Source organism: Patagioenas fasciata, chromosome 2 (assembly GCF_037038585.1).
Source record: "Patagioenas fasciata isolate bPatFas1 chromosome 2, bPatFas1.hap1, whole genome shotgun sequence".
In the NCBI taxonomy this organism is placed as follows: domain Eukaryota; kingdom Metazoa; phylum Chordata; class Aves; order Columbiformes; family Columbidae; genus Patagioenas; species Patagioenas fasciata.
In genome coordinates, this window is record NC_092521.1 from 88,226,892 (window position 1) to 88,246,240 (window position 19,349).

Sequence of the window (19,349 nt, forward strand, 5' to 3'; positions counted from 1 at the left end):
CCAAGCCAGATTACTCCTACTATGCTAAACAATTACTGTTGTCTGAAGCTGAGCTCACTGGTATGTTGTAAATTTTAAAAAAATCAGTTAATTTTGCAGTATTGGGATAATTTCTTAACACGTTGTTCAAAGTTGTAGCATCTCGTAGGTTCAGCATTGATTGTGTTGCTCTTTCTAGTCCAGTTTGTGGGAAAATTGTGGACTCTCCATTGTCTTCTCTAGTCCACGTGAAGTAGGAACACTCAAGTAAAGGTAGGAGGAGCCACATTGATCACCACCAGGATGAAGCTTTTACCCAGTGAGGGGTCGCCCTCAGTGCCCCAGGGTGGGGGAAAACTGAACAAGTAATAGAAAATAAATATTCATTGGGAGTTACTAGATTGTGAGTCCACAACAATTTTCAGCTCTGCTCAGGTATTTGAAAAACAAAAGAGTTGGAAATTAAGGAGAGAGGTCACCGTTTTGTACTAACCTTGCTTCTACTCTTCACTCTGTGTCTGCTGATGGTCGCTGTTGGAGGCAGGTACTTGGGCTGGGTGGATCCTTGGTCTGAACCAGCACTGGTGTTCTTACATTAAATAAATAAGGATTGACATGTTCACTGAGAAGGTAAAGCAAATCTTTCACAGAGAGATTTGTCACTAGAGCAATTGCCAAATAGCTAACAAATGCTAATGTGGTGACTTCTAAAGGCAGTAAAAACTAGCGTGCACAAAAACGGTTCCCACCTTTTCACTAGGACTGTGAGGGCATGATAATTCATTCAACAGTGTGTATTTGGGCTTGGCGGTTTTTTAGTTCTCAATGGGCTGGGCTTCTGTGATCTTGAAACCTCTAAACTTCCAAGACAATTCAGTCGCTTATTAAATAACAGCACAGTGTTGTTTTTTCCTTGTGGTCTTATGTCACTATTTTTTTCCTTCCCTAGCTCAATGTCAATTGCAGCGAGCCTTGTGAGTGAAGACACAAAGACCAAGTTTTTGAACAAAATGGGCCAGCTGACTACATCGGGTGTAATGTTGGCAAATGTCTTTCAGAGGAAGAAGTAAGATGGGAAAAGGGACTCCCAGCTGACACTAAGATGGACCTCACAGAGACTGGTTCCTGTACTTGAAGTACTTGCCTTTTAATTTCTTCCGTCTTATGTTCTTGTAGTATAATTTTATTCTAACCTCCAAAGATATTTGCACTGCTTTTGAATATCGCTGTGTATCTGTTAATTTTGGGTTAACTGTGGTTGATATAAAACTGAAATCATAGTCTGTACCGAGTCCCTGTTCTGTGTTCTTGTCTTTCCAGCATAATTTTTTTTTTATATAGTGGAATTTTTTTTATTTTCTGACAGGATATCAGCAAATATCTGTATTATACATGGAGCTATTATGACGGTACTTAAAATAATGTAAATTTGAAGTCATTGTCATGAAGTAATAAAAGTGGAGATTACTTATGTATTTAAATTATGAAAGAGTAATGCAGAATTTTTTATTATGTTTCTAAGAAGAAGAGGAAGAGCCACCAGCATTTGTCTGTGCTTCTAGGGTTGTTTTTGTAAGTATTGTGCAGCTTCAAACCAGAGGAATCGCAGTAGCTAATGTACGAGACTGCTTGCACTGCATCAGTCCGCAGGGAATGCTCATGTTTCAGATGCTTCATGCTGACATTGTAAATGCTGTACAAAGTCCTTCAGATAAAATTCTCACATCTGTTGTGGTTTTTTGAGGGATGTTTTCTTTTGGTGGGGCTTTTGTTTTATTTTAAAGCACTTTAACAACCAGTCTACACATCCAGAGGCACATCCACTAAGTAAAGGAAAAGCATTAATTAATGTTAATAAATGTATAAGCTACTACACAGGAGGCCCGGTACAGTTCTGCAGGCGGAGGAAACTTATGCAGGAGAAAAAGCACCTTCATCTTGCACTCCGCGTGCAGCTCTGTGTACTGCGAAAGCTAAAATGGTTTGTTGTTTAAATTGAATCTCAGTTCAAATTTAATTTCACAGTATTTGAAATTGTGTTAAGAGAGTTTGACATGCAGTTTCTTTAAAATGTTAAGTAGACTGCACACATGCTTTATAAAAATGACATTACAAGGAGTGTCTTCAACAGCTCCCTAATATTTTTGTTAGCAAGGAGGCGTTAACAACTAAATACTTTTATTCTTATGCAGCACTTTTTTTTCCCTTCTTTACATCAGTGTAAGCTTCTGAAGGTAAACCCAAGTGCATGCATAAACTGGTATGAGATAGCAAAATATACAAGTTCAGGCATTCTCTGACACGGTACCATTCACTTGGAAGCATTAACATCTTTGAGAACAGGGGAAGCAAAAGGAGCGAGGGAAGAAAGTGTTTACTTCTGAAACAGAGCATGGATGGAGTAGCACTTCAGGTATCGCCTCTAGACAGACATAATGGACATAATTTGAGGCTTGTGACCGCTGCATGTCTGTGCCTCTTGGCTCTGCACATAGAGATGCCCGCCACGTCTGTGTTGTGACAGTGCCCGCTGCACGCTCGTACATGGTCGGTCCCTTTTGCACTGATGAAACACTTTTCCTGAGATGACAGACAGCGCCATGCCTTTGTGTTGCTTGTTACCATGAGAGTACACTTCTAGCAGACTGGCTATGAAATGGAGACATTCCTGAGGAATGGGAAGTGGTGACATTCCTCTCTATTGTTCTGTTGTCAATAAAAAGTTTTGTATACCTGCCTTGTCACTTCTAGTCTTCTCTGAACAAAAACAAAAAAATGTCGCATCGAAACAGCTCTTACAGGAGAGAGGTCTAATGCACAGAAATTCTTTAGGCTTAGCTTTTTGTCCCATAGTGGATGGTAGACTGAACTTGCTAAGTTTTCTATATTTTATGTGCTTGTTTCACTCTGGCTTCTAGTCATGTGGCTTTATTGCCATTTTCATGCAGGGTCTCCTCCTCTGCTCTGCCACGCTTTTTGGGGGTTTTTGCCTCCTCTTCTGTGTCTGTTCAGTAGTTGCAGTGCCAGGGATATCTGCGTAGTCATGAGACCAAAATTACTTCTTTATGGTTAAACTTCTATGTGCCAAAGCAGGGCAGCTGCCTGTCAGAGGCTGCTGGCACACACTGAACTTCAGCCAGCATTTGGAAGCCTGCTCGTTGGCACAAGCCGAAAAGCTAACAGCAATTTAACTGTGGATGATTGTGGGATGAGACTCTTCAGTCTGTCAGTATTGATGTTGTGTGTTTGCCCATCTGGGTCCAGTCTCTCCAGCCCCTTGCGAAGTTTAGCTTTTGCTAGTCAGCGTTTTACTTCGTACCCATTGATCCAAGGAGGCATTAGAGAATCCTGGGAAGACCAGTGCGGTAACTGCTGAGGTGAAAATAATTCCATGCAAGCAAAAAACATTGCACAGGTTGTCTTCAAGAGTTTTGCCTCCTAAATTTCAGGTCTCTTTTGATATATGTTGGTTGCAGCAGGTTCTTTTAAATGTTTATTAGTTTACTAGATTTTGACAGATTTTCAAGAAGATTGGAAGAAGCTGTTCTGTATGGGTTTGGGGGATGTTTGGGGTGATGAAAAGAGTATTTTAAATTAACTTTTTTTCCCCTCTTGTTATTATACAAAACCCAGTTGGATATCCAGCATGGAAAGCAATTTATCCCCAAAGGGTTGCCTTCAACTGCCTGTGACTCTGCTTAAAGAAGGATTCTTTATTAAATGAAACAAAAAAAAAAAAAAAAAGGTTTTTTTAGCTGTGCCTGAAGTTCCACAACTTGTTGGTTTTAAATAAGGTCTCATGCTGCCCCAGTGAAATTTCAGAATCTTCTTATTTTTATTTAAAGACTTGACTCTTACGCTCTTACGCAAATATGATCAGTGGCCTGAAGGTATGTGGTTGCCTGTGTGAGTGTTCATGATCTAAATGTTTTCTGTAGAATAAACATAAGGCTGACTGATATTATGCATATATTTTGTTCTGAAATAGACTGTTTTCTAAAACTATAAATGAGGCAAATTACTTGTCTTCTAATCAAGGTAAATAAAGGGAGCTCCTTAAGAAAAGCTGCACATTCTTCTGTCAGTCTCTTCCCACAGTTCTTTCACAATAAGAAGAGAAAAATTGCTGCTATTGCTGCACCTAAAAGTATATTCTGGTTAGGAGAACTAAAAGCGATATCTGAATGGATTCAGGGAAAGAGAATCTGAGGAAGTTGATGTTTGCAAACTGAAATGTTGAGTTTGAAAGATAAAAACTATCCACGAAGAAAACCTGTTGTGAAGAACAAGGAGGAGTTTTTGTAATACATTGTGGGAATTCATTGCTACATATGGATGATGATTCAAAATGGTGCAGAAAAAGCAGAAGTGTGGAATATGTCTGTTTTCTCTCTTGTGACAGCGTTAATGGCATTTTTCTATTCCAGGAATAAGTGGCTCTATGGTTTAGTGCAGTTTCTAAAGGTGGGTGTCACACATTCAAAATGTTCTAAGTAATTTCCCATGTGAAACTTACTGATGTAGATATTTAAGTAAACCACAAAGTACCAGCAAAGCTTCATGGAGCAGAAAATCGTTAATATGCTGGTAAAGCAAGCTGATTGGCATGGCATTGATCCTAGGTAGTGCCACAGAATTTCTTGCGCCAGATGTAGATGCTGATGAATTAGAGGATTGCAATACAGTGCCAGGCAACAAGACTTCAAGGAAACTGGTTTGGTGGCTTCCTGAGTGAGCTCGGCCAACATTTCTAGCAGACGCATCGGGATATGTAGCTAATTTGTTTTAGACTACAGAGTTGCTCAACAAAGGCATGGAGGAGTGCTGTTGTTGAATAAGTATGCTAATCGGCTCCAGGGTGTTGGTGCTATATGCTAATATATCATGTGTTAAGTAATATTGATGAGTAACCACGGAGGAGTAATCATTTTCCAGAGAAGCTGTTTCTAAAGTGTTCTGCCTTTAAGTGTCATGCCAGTCAGGTTTCATGCTTACAGGTGATCTGCAAGAAAAGATGATTCTGCTTACAACAGGCAAGTCCATGGGAAACCACCTGTCTAGGGAGGCATCTGCAGTATGTGCAGAGCTTGAGCTTCCGTCATGCTTCCAATGTCATGAAAGGCTTCCTTAGACTGAAAATTTCTAGTTCCTAGAATCTTCAAGCATGAGCCATTCTACTGTAGGAGTCAGTGACTTGAAAAGTTGGCTCATGAGTTGGCGCAAAGAGCCACCACCGTAACAGTGGCCTGCCTGGTTCCTTTCCCAGCACTGGTACTGTGTGTGCTCCTCACCATGTCCCTCATTCACTGGCCTGTACCCCTAACCTCCAACTTTTCTAGCCCACAGAGGCAGACACAGCTTCATTCTGCCATTTAAATACTGTGTGCATACAAACAGAACCATTTGCAGTGTACTTGAATATTGCCATTCCCAAAATTATTGTGACTGTGGTCTTGTGCTGCTGCTCTTTCCCCTGCACTTTAATGGAGGTTTTTCCCATTTCCCAAAACCTGAGAAACCTCTTCGGCTTCAGTTGTGGCAGAGGTAGAGGCAGCGCGATGGAGTCCTGCTGAAGCTACAGCAGCTGCAGTGAAGTGTGCGCCTTGTATGGTCCTGTCCGTCATTCTGCCCAGCATGTTACACCTTCCTTTTAAACATGTTCCAAGGGAATCAGGGAAGAAGCAGCTGTAGTGATTAGTGGGCAATAAAGTTTCATTGAGATTCGATTCTTTGCTGAGGGATGAATTCACTCTGTTGATCTGAGTCATCTCAAGATTCAGGTGAGTTGTCGATGAAGTTCAAGATTGTCGAGTGTGCTGTTAGATCAAATGATGGGGTGGTCTGTGGAGCTGGCATGGGGACGTTGCACGGTATTTCAAAGCAGTTATGGTCTCAGTTCTCCTGGTGAGGGCTTGGTGGGTGCCTGCCAGCCTTAAAGACTCACCTCCACACAGGACCGAGGCTGAGGTGTATCCTCAGCAACGCCAACTCCCCAGTACGTGCCACTCTTGTCAAAAGGATAAATGTGTGAGTTAAGTCTTGGAGGGCCTCAGGTTGGTGTCTCTTATAAGCATGAACAAACATTCAAAGTTAAAAATTCAACACGAGTTTGTATTTCTTTCCAGAAGTCTGTAGGCATTGTTATTGCCACAGTGGTTGGTGATAACGTATCCGTGCAGTGCCAGCTTGCAGGTACTTTAAATACTTTACACATTAGCGGTGGCTGGTTGTAAGGTTTTTTTTCTTTTGAATGCTGCAAACTTCAGGGTTTTGACAGGCATTCAGCACTGGTATACTTCTGTGGTATTGCAGAACATGTATTGTGTAAACCACACCAGTGTGACTTAGGAGCTTCATTGTAGGTGCTCTGTCATGAAAAATGCTTGTTCATTTGAAAATATCAAGGAGACTGAGCAATAGTCTGCTATGGAAACTTGCATTTCACAGTTTCAAGTTGACGGCATGGGTTTGTGTCTGGTGGTTTTTGTTTGTTTGGGGTTTTTTTGTAAATAACATTTTTTTAAATTGATTTCTTTGAATAGCTAGAGACCTCAAATGAAACTTGAGTCCCCTGTGCTAAAAGTATGCAGATATTTCTCTACCTTTTTTCTCTTTAGCCTAATGTGGAAAGCTCCATACATTGGCTCATATAGCAGGGCCCTCTCCCTGTGGTGTGAGATGAGGCAGCTTTTCTCCCTGGCCTCGTGATGGACACTGTGTGTGGGTTGCTGGTACTCCAGAACCTGCACTGTGACCCACCTGCCCCCCGAGGCATCCCCCTGATTTAGGGGACTCTTTCCTAGAGCTCTAACTTCGCACATGTGCTGCGTTTCTCGCTCACCTGCTGAGAGACAGGTGCTTATATTCACAAAGCCTGTATTTAGCACAGAGTCCAAAACCCCAACCAACCTTTACGATGTCTAGTGGAAGAAAAACATTGATTTAGATCCAACAAAACCCTTCATGTATCTCATCCCCCATCCCTCAACAGGATGCGAGAGGCAGGAGAATGGAGGCACCTCCACAGCCTTCGTGCACGGCATGGAAATGCACCCTGGGGTACAACCATATGACTTTTGGGTTTGTTTCTCTGCACAGGTTTCTTTTCATGTCGTTTCAAAGAGCCGGGTTTTAACACGCAGCCTCCTGGTTCTCCCTCCTGGGGAAATGGGGCATCATGAGGGGTTGGGGAGTTCAGCAGCATGGATAAAGTGAAGGAACGTAAGTCCATGGGTGCTGTGCAGATGCCCAGCTGACTAGCATATCCACCAAACCATTCCTTATCTTTGCTTTTCAGGCTGAAAGTTTTGTAAAGATGCAAGTCAAATTCAGGGATTGCCTTGGGGGTTAGTTTGTTTTTATCGAGGCTCCTAGAAAAAATGCATTTTTGCACTGACACTGAGGTGGTTTCATTTTCAGACAGTTACAAGGCTTGCAGTATCACACTGAATAATGTAGTTCTTTTAATGTATTGTTTAGTATGTAATTTCCACTTGTTTCTCTCTAGGAAGGAGGTAAAAAGAGATCAGTGCTGACTGCAGATCTGCTAAGCGGTCAGCCCTGCTCACAGAGTGTTTTCCATGGCAGGCTCCACCAAGGGAAGGATCCCGGTATATCTGGGGGGGGACTCTTTTGATCCTGTTGCACCCTAAGGCTGCACGTGGTTTTCCATCTCTCTTCTTCAAAACGAGCATCCCGAAGGCCAGTCTAGTTCAGGCTGGCATTCCGTGGTGGTGAACAGAAACAGGAGGCACTTAAATGCCACTGTAAGTTTGAAACTTTCAGATTTCAAGTATTTTGGTTTTGTTCCAAATAGGTGCCTTGAAAAGGTAGCTGAAAAACTAGTGTTCTATAGTAGGAAAAAAAAAATCTTTTCTATAAAAGGCTGACAAACAAGTTTCAATGTAAATTTTTAGTTTTTACTTCTGCCACATAGAATGATATATGCAATAAATGTGAGAGCATTGACAGCACGTTCTCCTGTGCATTGCCTAGTTCATATTTTCGAGCATTCACATTTCAGTTTCTAACAACCTACTGCAATACATAATTACGACTATAAAGCACCCGGTTTTGGCTTCTGCGGGTTTTGGCTCAGAAACATAAAATTTAACTCAGAGGAAAATGTCTTCGCTTTCAAAAAGAGGCTGTTTTCACATAGTGGTAGAAAACGAAAGAAATTTCAGCCCAAACAAGAAATACTTCAGGCAGGATCAGGGGTGAGAATGCGAAAGTAATCGAGCTAATGTGCAATGCTGAGCTATCTGGAGCTCCTCTGAGCTGAACAGGGCTTGGCCCTACCCAATGCCCCCAAAGCCTTTGCTCAACACCTACAGGGCGACTCGATAATGTGTCTAACTGCTCATGGCCCTGTGAGTTTGCTCCTGTAAATCTGTGGTTAGAATGAGCAGCTGGTAAATAAACACAGCCTATAGCCTTGGTATTGTGCTAAATGTGAAAAGGGGAAGAGACTTAACAGACTGTTCTGTTTAAAAAGAAACATTTCCTTGTACCTTAAACACGCACATTTTAAAACACCCTGGCCAGCACAGGGCTGTGAGTTTTCGGCATTGGGTGGACGTGGCTCTGGCAGGAGGATCTCCACCCAGCGCTGCCCCAATGTCTCACCAGGTTCCCTCCACCACTGATGGGCAATAGTACGTCACCCACACCTCACACCTCACCGTGCAAAGCCCCTGCTGAATTCAGCTTCACACCTCTTGCCTACTGAGCAAGCTGGGTGCTATTGTCATCCCTCCCTCTCCTCATCCCCAACTCAATTTCCGTTCAGCTCTAGAGCTGTAGCCTGTCCACACCTAGTGTGGTGAGACCCCAACCCCTCTCGCGGGTCAGCAGGGCTCTGACAAAGCAATTGCGAGCTCCATGGCTTGCAGAAAACCCATCAGCATGTCCCTTGTTCTAGTTCTTATTGAGGTGAATGGGCCAGCCACTGGCCCTAAGCCAGGCACGTTGTCCGGTGTTGTTGCCCCATATTCCATTGTGGAGCATCAAACCCACGTAGGAGCCACCAGTGCCCAAATAGCCCTGCCACGCGGGAGACCAGGCAGGGACCATGGGCATGGAGACCGGCTAGAGCAGGGACCAGGCATGGCCCAGTGCTTGCAGAGGACATTGAGGGTGTTAAGTGTTGAAAGGAACTTATAGGGAGATTGAAAATGTCTGGATTCATGGCCCTTGGAAACTATGCAGAGGTGAACTGAAGGTCATAGCTTTGTTTTGCCGTGCAGACATGTCCTCCATGCTAGTGACAGGAGAGAAGCCCAGCGGACGTTTCTGTCCCAAGTGCTTCTTTGAGTAGAAATCAGACCACAGCTGCCCAGGTAAAGTATAATTTTTAAAATTATTTCTTTATATTTTGTGTCTGAATTTATTTATTTATTTGCAAATGCAGAGCAATTTAGATTATTTTTTTCCCCCTGGTTAAGGGTTAAATCTAAATACACAAGTGAAAGAACAACTTCCTTATTCACTCAAGTCAGCAACACACTCCCGGCTTATTTCACAGGGGCATGTGAGCACAGGGAGGCAGGGAAGGTGTGTTAACAACACACCTTCTGCTGGACCCTCAGCCTCCATAAACCAATGGTGCCCTGTCCTGCCCCACCGACAAGGAGTCCTGAGCCCTTCACAAGCCAAGGGGCACCGCATGGACAACAGGCCACCAGCTGCTCTTCTGCCAGGCAAGGCAGTCGCTGCTGGGCTGGTGGTGTCAGCAATGCCTGTATTTTGAGAGGGGTGGGAGTCCAGTTTGCAGTCACTGTCCCAAGTCAGGGACTGATCCCATGCATGGCACGGGGTATTTTAGGAGAGCTCCCGAAGCACATCTTTCCCCTGGCAGCAATCCCACCTGCAAGCTCCCGCCATCAGCCAAAGCAGTGTACTTCAAAGGGCCTTGAACAGCACCAAAGCACTGAGGCTGGTGCCTACAAGGCCATTTTGTGGGAGCAGAGATGGGACGTGCTGGGACAGGGCGGGAATTTGTCCCCAGTGTCCGGGGTGGGTGCTGGCAGGAGGGCAGTTGTGCCAGGGCAGATCAGGGAACGAGGCCACCCCAGGCACGGCTGAGACCTCAGATGTCCCCTGACAGCGGTCGTGAGGAGGAAAAGGCCGTTGTGGGGCAGAGGGTGGGAGGCAGATGGATGGATGCCCCTGCTGAGAGGGACCGGGAAAGCAGTCCCATCGGCAGGAGGAGGGACGTGGGCACGGTGACTAAACTTCTTGTAAAAGGGGGTGGAGAAAGGAAAGGGAGGGACAAGAAGCAGGGAAAAAAAAAAAAAAAACAAGCCTGCATGTCAAGTCTGAGGAAATGCTGTGGGAACTACAGCCAGGCACCTTTTTTTTTTCTTCTTCTTCTTCTCTCTTCTCCCCTCGTGTAGCTGAGAGGAAGGAAAGGAAGAAAGAGAAGTAGCTGGCTCAAATGCGCCTCACGCTGCTGCCGGGGCTCGGGGGCTTGGCTGGAAGGATCTAGTTTCTCTTCGGTGGCAGGAAAAGGAGCCACAGGACGAGGCAGAGACGGACACCCAGACATGCCCGTCCCGTCAGGCTGCTGGCTCCTTCTCCTGTGCCTGGCCGCCGCTGGCAAACAGGTAAGGCCGGGCTGGAGGATGGGGCAGGCGGGCATCGCACCTCGCCCGGGCACGGTTTGGTTCTTCTGGTGTCGCTTGAAGAGGTGGCAAAGTTGGAGCCCATGGCATCTTGCATGGCCGGCATGGGCAGAGCGGGGTTTAGCAGAACAGATTTGCCTGCCTTTTTTTGTTGGTGTTTTTTTTTTTTTTTTCCCCCTCTGGGTTTTGGTTTTGTTTTTTTTTCCCCTGTCTCATAGGCTTCTCTCGCTTCTTCAAAATCAAAATAGCCCAAACCCAAAGCTCCAAAGGAAGCCAGAGGATCTGCAGGGAAAACAGCCTGCTCCTGCCCAGGGCAGAGTGTGAGAAACCAGAAAATATTTGCAGTGAGGTCGCTGAGGGATATAATTTGCATGTAGAGTAAAAATGAGGCAGACTCCACCCTACCGAGCAGATCTATTCAAGAAAGCGTGTGCACACTTGTCCCTCAGACGTGGGATGAGCACATATGGGTCTTCACAGCCTGGCCACAGCTTTTCAGCCTCCCCGAGGGGTGCAGTTTGAGCACCCTCGGGAGGTGGGAGAGCGCTGTGACCGTGGGTCCACGAGTGGGAGGCTGAGGCCCAGACTGACTGTGAGACTCGCCGGGAGGTTCATGTGCTGCTCATGACGGAGCCGGACACCAAACCCCAGGCCCAGGTTGGCTGCCCCAAAAGGGCAGCCCTTTCCCCTCGACGGGAAAGATCTGAGCGAGGTTTGGCTCTGCTGTTGTTTGCAAACAGAGCGTGCGTTTTTACAGTTTCATGCCGTGCCAGGTGGCTAATGGTCAGCGTGTTTTACGGGTGGGATCATCGCTGCTCTTCCTCTGTTTTCAGAAAGGCCTGTTTCTACAGCCAGCTCTTGCTGAGCCTTGTGAATGGCACACATTTGGTTTCCTCCAGTGGTTTAAATTTGCAGAATCTTGCTTTGCTTTTTCTGATTGTACAGCTTAAAAATTATTCCTGTCCCTTCAGGTTATTTAGACCTTTCTAGTTGGGCAGGCTGTTTGCAAATCCCATGCTGCAGGCACTTTTTTTCCTCCATTAATCAATGTTTGACAGCCTCGCTACCATTTGTATTTCTTTCATTTGAACTTCTAATATTTCTCTGTCTCTCATTATTCTTGATTAGTTGTGTCATTTTAAGTGCTTCCCTCAAACACAGTGCTATAACTGGGCCATGGCTGGGTTCCCTGAGAGCAAGGTGCAGCTTCAAGGAAAAAAAAAAAAAGATGATAAAAAACCAAACCAAAACAAAAAAGCCTCTGCTATCTACAGCTTACAATTTAATGTCTGACCGCATAGTCCTGAGAGCCTTTTCTCTGGATCCCTGGTCCTAAATATGTTGCCGAAAACCACACAAGCCTTTTTTTTCGCTGTAAACCATGTGTTTCATTCTGTCTACCCTTGCTCCTTGGGATTCTCTTAAATTGCTGCTTTCCAGGTGTCCTCCATATGTACATGAATGAGCCTGTGTATTTCGAAAGTGATATTTTTTACATCATAGCTTTCAGGTGGTTTGGCCTGTTCCTCAGTGTCCTCTGTATCTGTCTTTTCTTTTTCTGCCCTGCTGTTCAGGACTGTGATCAATGCAGCATGACGAGCAGACCTCACTGCTCTTTGCACCTTCCCTCCAGGTCACCAACCATGGCGTAATTGCTTCCTTATGGAGCCGTTTGGGTTTGGGCCAGTTGTTCCTTTTGGAATCTCCTCATTGCCTGGAACTTGCTCAACTCTTGACCAAACCTTGGAAATTCAGATTTCCATGCTATAGCTCCCAGCATGTTTCGGATATCCTGATGTAGGAGCCAGGAGGAGCTCCTCATTATTTCTCACCTCTCAACTCACAGCCTCTCAGAGGATGCAAAACAGGGAACTTGTTTTATTTATTTGGGGCTGATGTGTAGCGTCTTTCCACTGCATTGAACACGTGCTTAATTCTGAGTCTCTAAGTGTTTGCACAGGGTGCAGCTTTCCACAGCCAATGCCTTGGACAAGTAGTGGTACAAAATAGTAGGGGGTTGCAGGAAGGTTGTGGTGTAAGCTTACATAGGAAAAAAATACTTTGTGAAAGAGCCAGTTAATCTAATATACCATCTACAACCATGAGCAGGACCTGCAAGTCAAGATTGTGAATGGCAGGCAAGCCTGCAGAGATGCTGCTCCCAGAGCCAGCCTTTCAGGTTCTCCTTTGCTTCACTGATTTGAACAGTGGTTACTTACAGGACTACAGTTTTCTGATGGAACAAATTGTGAGAGAAGTTTGTCTTATGTACTTGTGTTAGCTTACAGTTGATCCTATGGTGGGGTGGTGGTAGGGCAGTGATATTTGCAATGTGTTTCGTGCATAGAATGACGAACGCTTTGAAATGTAAGTTAGTGCGTACTTGTAATTCTGCTGAGAATAGACATGACCGTCGTCATCATTTTCACCAAAGAGGAAATAGGAACAGAGAATTCGTGACTTGCTCTAGGTCACACACTGAGCATTGAGCAGAACTGTTGGGAGCAGAGCTCAACCTTCCTTGTCTTGTGCTTCAGCCACAAGATGATTTGTCTTGGGCACCTGTCAGAAGACACGGTATTTTGCTTTCTGAGGCATGATCTGTTCAACTTCTTTGTACAAAATAGTCACATCCCTTTCCTTGCTTAACACTGGTGAAAAGCATAAATATTGCTATCCGATGGAAGTTAAAGCCTGTGAGAATATGCCTTTGCAAATATGAATAAACCAGTTGCCTGGTTTAACACCAAGAACTCACTAGTGTAGCAATGGGATGGGTTCTTCCACTACTCTGTAATATTTACTTTATAGGCAAAGTTTGCTCGCTGCAAGCATCTGGAATTCTTTGTAATATTAGAAAAATTGGCAAAAATATAGGTGACCTTTTAACTTGACTGTGTTTAGTTCTGGGGTCACCAACACAAGTAGGACATGGACCTGTTGGGGTGAGTCCAGAGGAGGGCCGTGAAGATGATCGGGGGCCAGGAGCACCTCTGCTGTGAGGACAGGCTGAGAGAGCTGGGGTTCTTCAACCTGGAGAAGAGAAGGCTCCAGGGAGACCTGATAGTGGCCTTTCAGTACCTATAGGGAGCCTAGAACAAAGCTGGAGAAGGACTTTTTACAAGGGGATATAGTGATAGGAGAAGGGGTGATGGCTTTAAACTGAAAGAGGGTAGATTTAGATTAGATAAACGAAAGAAATCCTTCACCATGAGGGTGGTGAGGCACGGGAACAGGTGGTTTAGAGAAGCTGTGGGTGCTCCATCTCTGAAAGTATTCAAGACCAGACTGGATGGGGCTTTGAGCAACCTGATCTAATTGAAAATGTCCTTGCCCATGGCAGGGGGCTTGGAACTAGGTGATCTTTAAGGTCCCATCCAACCCAAACAATTCTGTGATTTTATGATTCCTAAAATACACAGTCTTTATGACGAGATGAGAGAGGAAAAAAGAACATAAAAATGTTCATGCTGTGTTATATCATGGGCTCTCCTGGTCCAGTGTTCCTGCTCTGATCAGGGCCAAAGGAATTACTCAGTAGAGCAAAACTTCTACAATGTCTAAACTAAACTCCTGGATTTATTCTGTTGTTAACAGCAAGGGTTTCAAAGTTACTGTAATATAATTAGTTCACTTGTCAAAATGCCCTTGCAGGAATAGTTCCTGCAAGGCAAACTGGAAAGTTTTTCATCGCTTCACAGTTTCCCCCAGAACACGTGAAAAAATCTTACAGCACCTCATATAAAAGGAATATAATACATATAGCACTGAACCAATCCACAATTGAAGAAACCTCTGCCGCTTCTCTTTTCATGTTAATCATCATCTTCTTGATGTAATTTCTTCTTTCCCACAAAAGGGACCAAAACAAACCTTCACCACATTTTGCGAGTCAGTAGAATTGAAAGCTTATCAGCCATCTCAAGGGCACGGAGCGGTGTCATTTATGGCACAGGGCTTTCTTCATACTGTGACGGAAGAAAAAAAAAGTTCAGATCAAGCAGAGAGATTAACTGTGGCCCTAAGGATCTGTTTCTCTTGCCTGGTACTGTCATCCCAAACACCTCCAAGCTCAGAAAAGTGGGATGTAATTTGCCTGCTCTGCAAGAACCAGTGCGGACAGTACAAGGGATTTGTGCATCACTACAGTGTAGAAAATCACAAAAACCTCAAAGTGGTGCCCTCTGGCATTTATACCTGAATGCTATTTAGAGGAACCATATCTGAGTCACTTCGCTGTGTTTATCCATCTGTCCCTTGCAGTTCAAGTGGTAAAAGAACCTGTGGTACAAGGTACATGCATAGATGCGACAACCAATGCTAAGGGGCAAGGGGTGCAAGCTGGAACACAGGAGGTTCCACTTAAATATGAGAAGAAACTTCTTCATGCTGAGGGTGACAGAGCACTGGAACAGGCTGCCCAGGGAGGTTGTGGAGTCTCCTTCTCTGGAGACATTCAAAACCCGCCTGAACACCTTCCTGTGTAACCTCATCTAGGTGTTCCTGCTCTGGCAGGGGGATTGGACTAGATGGTCTTTCGAGGTCCCTTCCAATCCCTGACATTCTGTGGTTCTGTGAAAGGTGACCCTGTTGCAATACTGTCCTCCTCCTGCTCCTCCCCACCGATTTCCCCTCTGTATGACCAGGTCTCCAGGTGACCAAAGCCAAGAGTGTTCCTGCCACCACGTGCTGTGACACGCTGCTCTGCAGTGGGAAGGCTGCTGGACACTCGGCGTGGGTGGTTGCTTCACATGCTGGTTTAGCTTACTGGAGGTAGGCAGTGGAGAAAGGAGGGAAATGGAGACCATGGAATAGTTTGTGTTGGAAGGGACCTTCAAAGGTCATCTACTCCAACCCCCAATGGCTGATTCAACACGTCCTCAGCTGCAACCATGCTTCTTACACAGGCTGTCCCCTTCCCTTCACTGGAAACTCAGCTTGCCAGGTGGCACTGGCTGCTGCAGCAGCTGCTCGCCCTCTGGTTGAAGCGCCCATTGGTTGGCGTTGCCTGCATGGAGAAGCAGCTGCTCTGAGAATGGTTCATTATTGCCGACAGAAAACACAAAGGCAAATATTTGTGTGTTATAAACGCAATATAAAAATAAAGTGCTGTTTAACCATGTTGCACTATGGACTTGGGTAGGCCTCAGTCCGTATAACACAATAGCCTGCCTGCAAGAACTTGCCCCTTTTTATGACTTACTCTTGTTTGAAAACGTTCCAAAGTTCATGTAGGAGAAGAAGGACTGTTGTTGGACCTCCACGGGCTGGAGCAGTGATGGCTGACCTGTCAGGGTGGGCTGCAGGAGAACCCTGCGCCGCCAGGGCATCTGCTCCTCATGGCTGCCCCAAGGCAGCAGCGTTTGCTGTGATGCTTCAGCTCTGGGGAAATACAAGTTTCCTGATTTTTAATTTGTGTGTCACCGCAGCGTGCAATTGCATTTGTGGTGTGAAGCCTTGCGAAGGGCTCAGCACCGCACCAGAGGAGCCTTGCTGACTTACACCCGGTGCTGCGGGACATGCTGGTTTTTGTCCCATACGTACATAGCCGCCTCAGCTGCTTCTCACAGTGCTTCCCTCAGTTACCTTTTTTTGTTTGCTTTTCCAGGGTGTGAGTTCTCTAGGCCGAGGGCTTGGCTTCTTCAGTGTTTGTACAGTGTTTAGGATGTCATCGCTGTAGACAAAGCCAAAGAATCATTAACCACCACAGCACTGAGCCCCATCCATTTCCCACCGAGCTTACGGTGAGGTTTGCCCATGGGTGCCTGGGAGGGGAGCAGAAATAGCCCCCTGGCCAGCTGCCATCACACAGGCTGCAACATCCAACCCTCACTCTTGTCCTCCAGGTCTTCTTCTACCCATGACCCCACCAGTATCCCCACAGTGGAGGCATGTTCCCCATGCCATGTGGCCAAATGTGATCTTTGTGGTGGCTCCTTGGCTCTTTCCTGTGATGTCTCAAACAGATGGGCTGGGGTGACGGTGGAGGAGGGCAGAGACCTGAGACCTGGAGCTGCCTCTCAGCTCTACAGAACCCGCAGGCTGCTCCCCTCCTAAAATGTAGATAAAAGAGACCAGGAAAGGCCGTGATCAGTAAAAGAGCCAAGCTGACCGGTTTAATCCACCCTGAGAGAGCCAGTTAGCCAATGAAGGGGAAAAAAAAAAAAATGAGGTCATTCATCCTCACCACTTTGTGGCTACTCCAAAAGAAAAAAAAGTATATAGGGTCTGTTCAAGAATGACAAAGAACAACATTTGTGACTGCAGATGGGTGCAGAATATATTTAGTCAGTGGTCAAAGTGGAGGGAAAAGAAAAAAAAATCTTGTACGGAAAAAAGAATACTGTCAAGTTTTGTTAGGCAACCCATTAATGTGGGATACAGATAGGGAAAAATGTGCTACTAGGTTCATATGGAGTCCTAAAAATTGCTTATGTAGCACGCAAAGGAATCTATTTTGAGCACGTTATTTTGCCACAGCAAATAGTTTTGCCTTATGGGCATCATGTTCTTCAGTAACTTTTCATTGTTCAGTAGCAAGAACAAGATGATTCTTTAAAATTGCTCTCACAAGAAAAAAAAATATCTCCTCTGCAAATACCATATGTAGTGCAACAGGCTGGTTAAGGAAACAGCCAAAGGCCATTCAGATCAGGGAGGGATATTTCCACCAGCTTGACTGGCACACAGTCCCCAGTAGAGCTGGTTCCTTGTGCTAACACCTAAAGAGTAAATGAGGCAATTCTCAGCCCAGTCCTGAGCCCTTTAATAAAGGCAGCAATTGCTCCATGATGGATGATGTACATCCAATGATGCAAATCTTACTGTCACTCACACCACGGCAAAACCGTCTGTGGGTCTTACTTGCATCCCCTCTATATGGACATTGTCCAAAGTAAGGGCTACAGCCCTGCCACTGCCCTTCTCATTTCTGCCTGCAGAATATTCAGTGTTTGTTCTATGTGCATTGCTGGAATCTAGGAGAGAGAAGCCAAAACCGAGTGTCAGGTGGCAAAAGCAGGATTCCTCTCTTTCCTGCGAGCTTTCTCATTCTCTCTGGCAGCTCAGCCGGGATTGCAGGGCCTTGCCTCACACCGTAAGAGACAGATACATCATGCTCCATTCTGGTGTCATTCTGGAAGGAAAGAGTACATAAACATACAGATTTTTAGGAATAGGTAGTCCCCACTGAACTCCTTAATCTGGTATCCAGAAGCAGCCCAGCCTAAGAAACCTCTAATGCTCGTTTCTGCATTAAAACTCAACTTCAGCTGATGAAGCGTAGAAAAATAATCTGCTGAACTAAAATGCAAGAGGAGTGTGCTCCACATAAATGATTGTGTCTTTAGTGCCTTTTTAATTTTAATTAATTATGAATGGGTATTGAGTTACTTACGGTGAGTCACTGAGACTGTGCCTGGGGTGGTGAGACTGCTAAGCTTTCCTCTGGTACACTTGTTTAATCTAGAAGAGATTTGCCTTCTTGGGCCTTTTAACAAGCACATCTAGGTATTCTTCATTTATTATTCTATAGTTTTTACTTCTACTTGCTGTGGACTGTTCTTTTGCTGTCAAGCTTTTTTCTTAAATATTTTGGTTTGGTACGCTTTTGGGTTTCTGATTCATCTTTAAAATACGCTCCCTGGTAGCTATTAGTCTTTGAATTACTGTGACAGCAAGCACACGTGGGTTAAAGCATGAGGTTTTTTGTCCAAGTGCAGGCCAGGCAGGCAACGTGCAGATGCTACCAACCGCCCAATCGATGAAGACATTAGGTTTAAATCTTCTGGCTGTCGCACAAAGTTGGCTTTGTCTCTGAATGACGAACACTGCACACGCGACGCCGGGTTTCCAGTCCACAGAGGAAAGCTGGCTGATTGACACGCTCGGTCGGCAGCCGTTTTGGCCCTGCCATCTATCACCTCCGTCATCTCCCATCTGATATCCCTGAGGTTCCCGTCTGCTTCGGCCCCGCTGCGAGAGTGGTCAGTGCGGCACTTCTCCTTCACGTAGGCTGACAGCCAGAAATAACTCTGGTGGGTTTGAGATTGATGAGTGGGCCTTCCGGCTGGTGGGGCAGCACCAGTTGCTCAGGTGTTTGCTTTTTGCTGCGCACTAAAACAGGGCGGGAAGGGGAATAGCTAGGACAGGGCTTTGACCGCTGTTTGCCTGCTCCCTGGCTGCAAGTTACAGTTTTCACTTGACCTCTTTATTCAGATTTATCCCCTGTGCTCTTTCTGTCTTCTTTAGGCATTTAGGCTCTAGTGGGGTTTCAAGGGCCTATTTTTAAGAGTGAGATAATATTTAGTTTTTAGCTGTTGCCATTTCCCGGCTATATTTGACCACGTGGTGGTAGTTCTGTGATGTGGTTTACTGGTCACTGGAAAGTTGACATCACCAAAAGCGTTACATTCACAATCTAGGATTTTCGTGATGAATTATAGACCTGCAAGTGAACAACTGGAATTGCACCGCTGTGATTTGTGTGCTGCTTCGATTGCATTTTTACCGGCAGTGAAGACTGTCTATGAAGGAACTGTTGCATTCAGCATCCATGTGATTATGATGAAGTCTTCAACATCAGACTCCTCTTTTCCCTCATAAACTCACAATTATAAAAATTTCCAGAGTCCTTCATTGTGCATGTTACTATTATATACCTCAGTAGAGTGCCTGGAAGCACCAGCCACAGAGCTGTGCCCATCAAGAGCCAAATTCTAGTTTTATTCTTAAAAATTTTTTTAG

At 45.1% G+C, this 19,349-nt stretch overlaps 2 protein-coding genes across 4 annotated transcripts in view; both read left to right on the top strand.

Moving 5' to 3' along the window:
- RELCH (RAB11 binding and LisH domain, coiled-coil and HEAT repeat containing) overlaps positions 1–2,711 on the top strand; it is an 82,279-nt gene extending 79,568 nt beyond the window's left edge. For both annotated transcript variants that reach the window (XM_065831623.2, XM_065831625.2), the window contains one exon: positions 929–2,711. In XM_065831623.2, the coding sequence (XP_065687695.1) occupies positions 929–1,049 (121 nt within the window). In that variant the 3' untranslated portion in view covers positions 1,050–2,711. The remainder of the gene's footprint in view (positions 1–928) is intronic.
- A 7,563-nt stretch (positions 2,712–10,274) lies between these two features.
- TNFRSF11A (TNF receptor superfamily member 11a) overlaps positions 10,275–19,349 on the top strand; it is a 30,081-nt gene continuing 21,006 nt past the window's right edge. For both annotated transcript variants that reach the window (XM_065833044.2, XM_065833045.2), the window contains exon 1: positions 10,275–10,586. In XM_065833044.2, the coding sequence (XP_065689116.1) occupies positions 10,527–10,586 (60 nt within the window). In that variant the 5' untranslated portion in view covers positions 10,275–10,526. The remainder of the gene's footprint in view (positions 10,587–19,349) is intronic.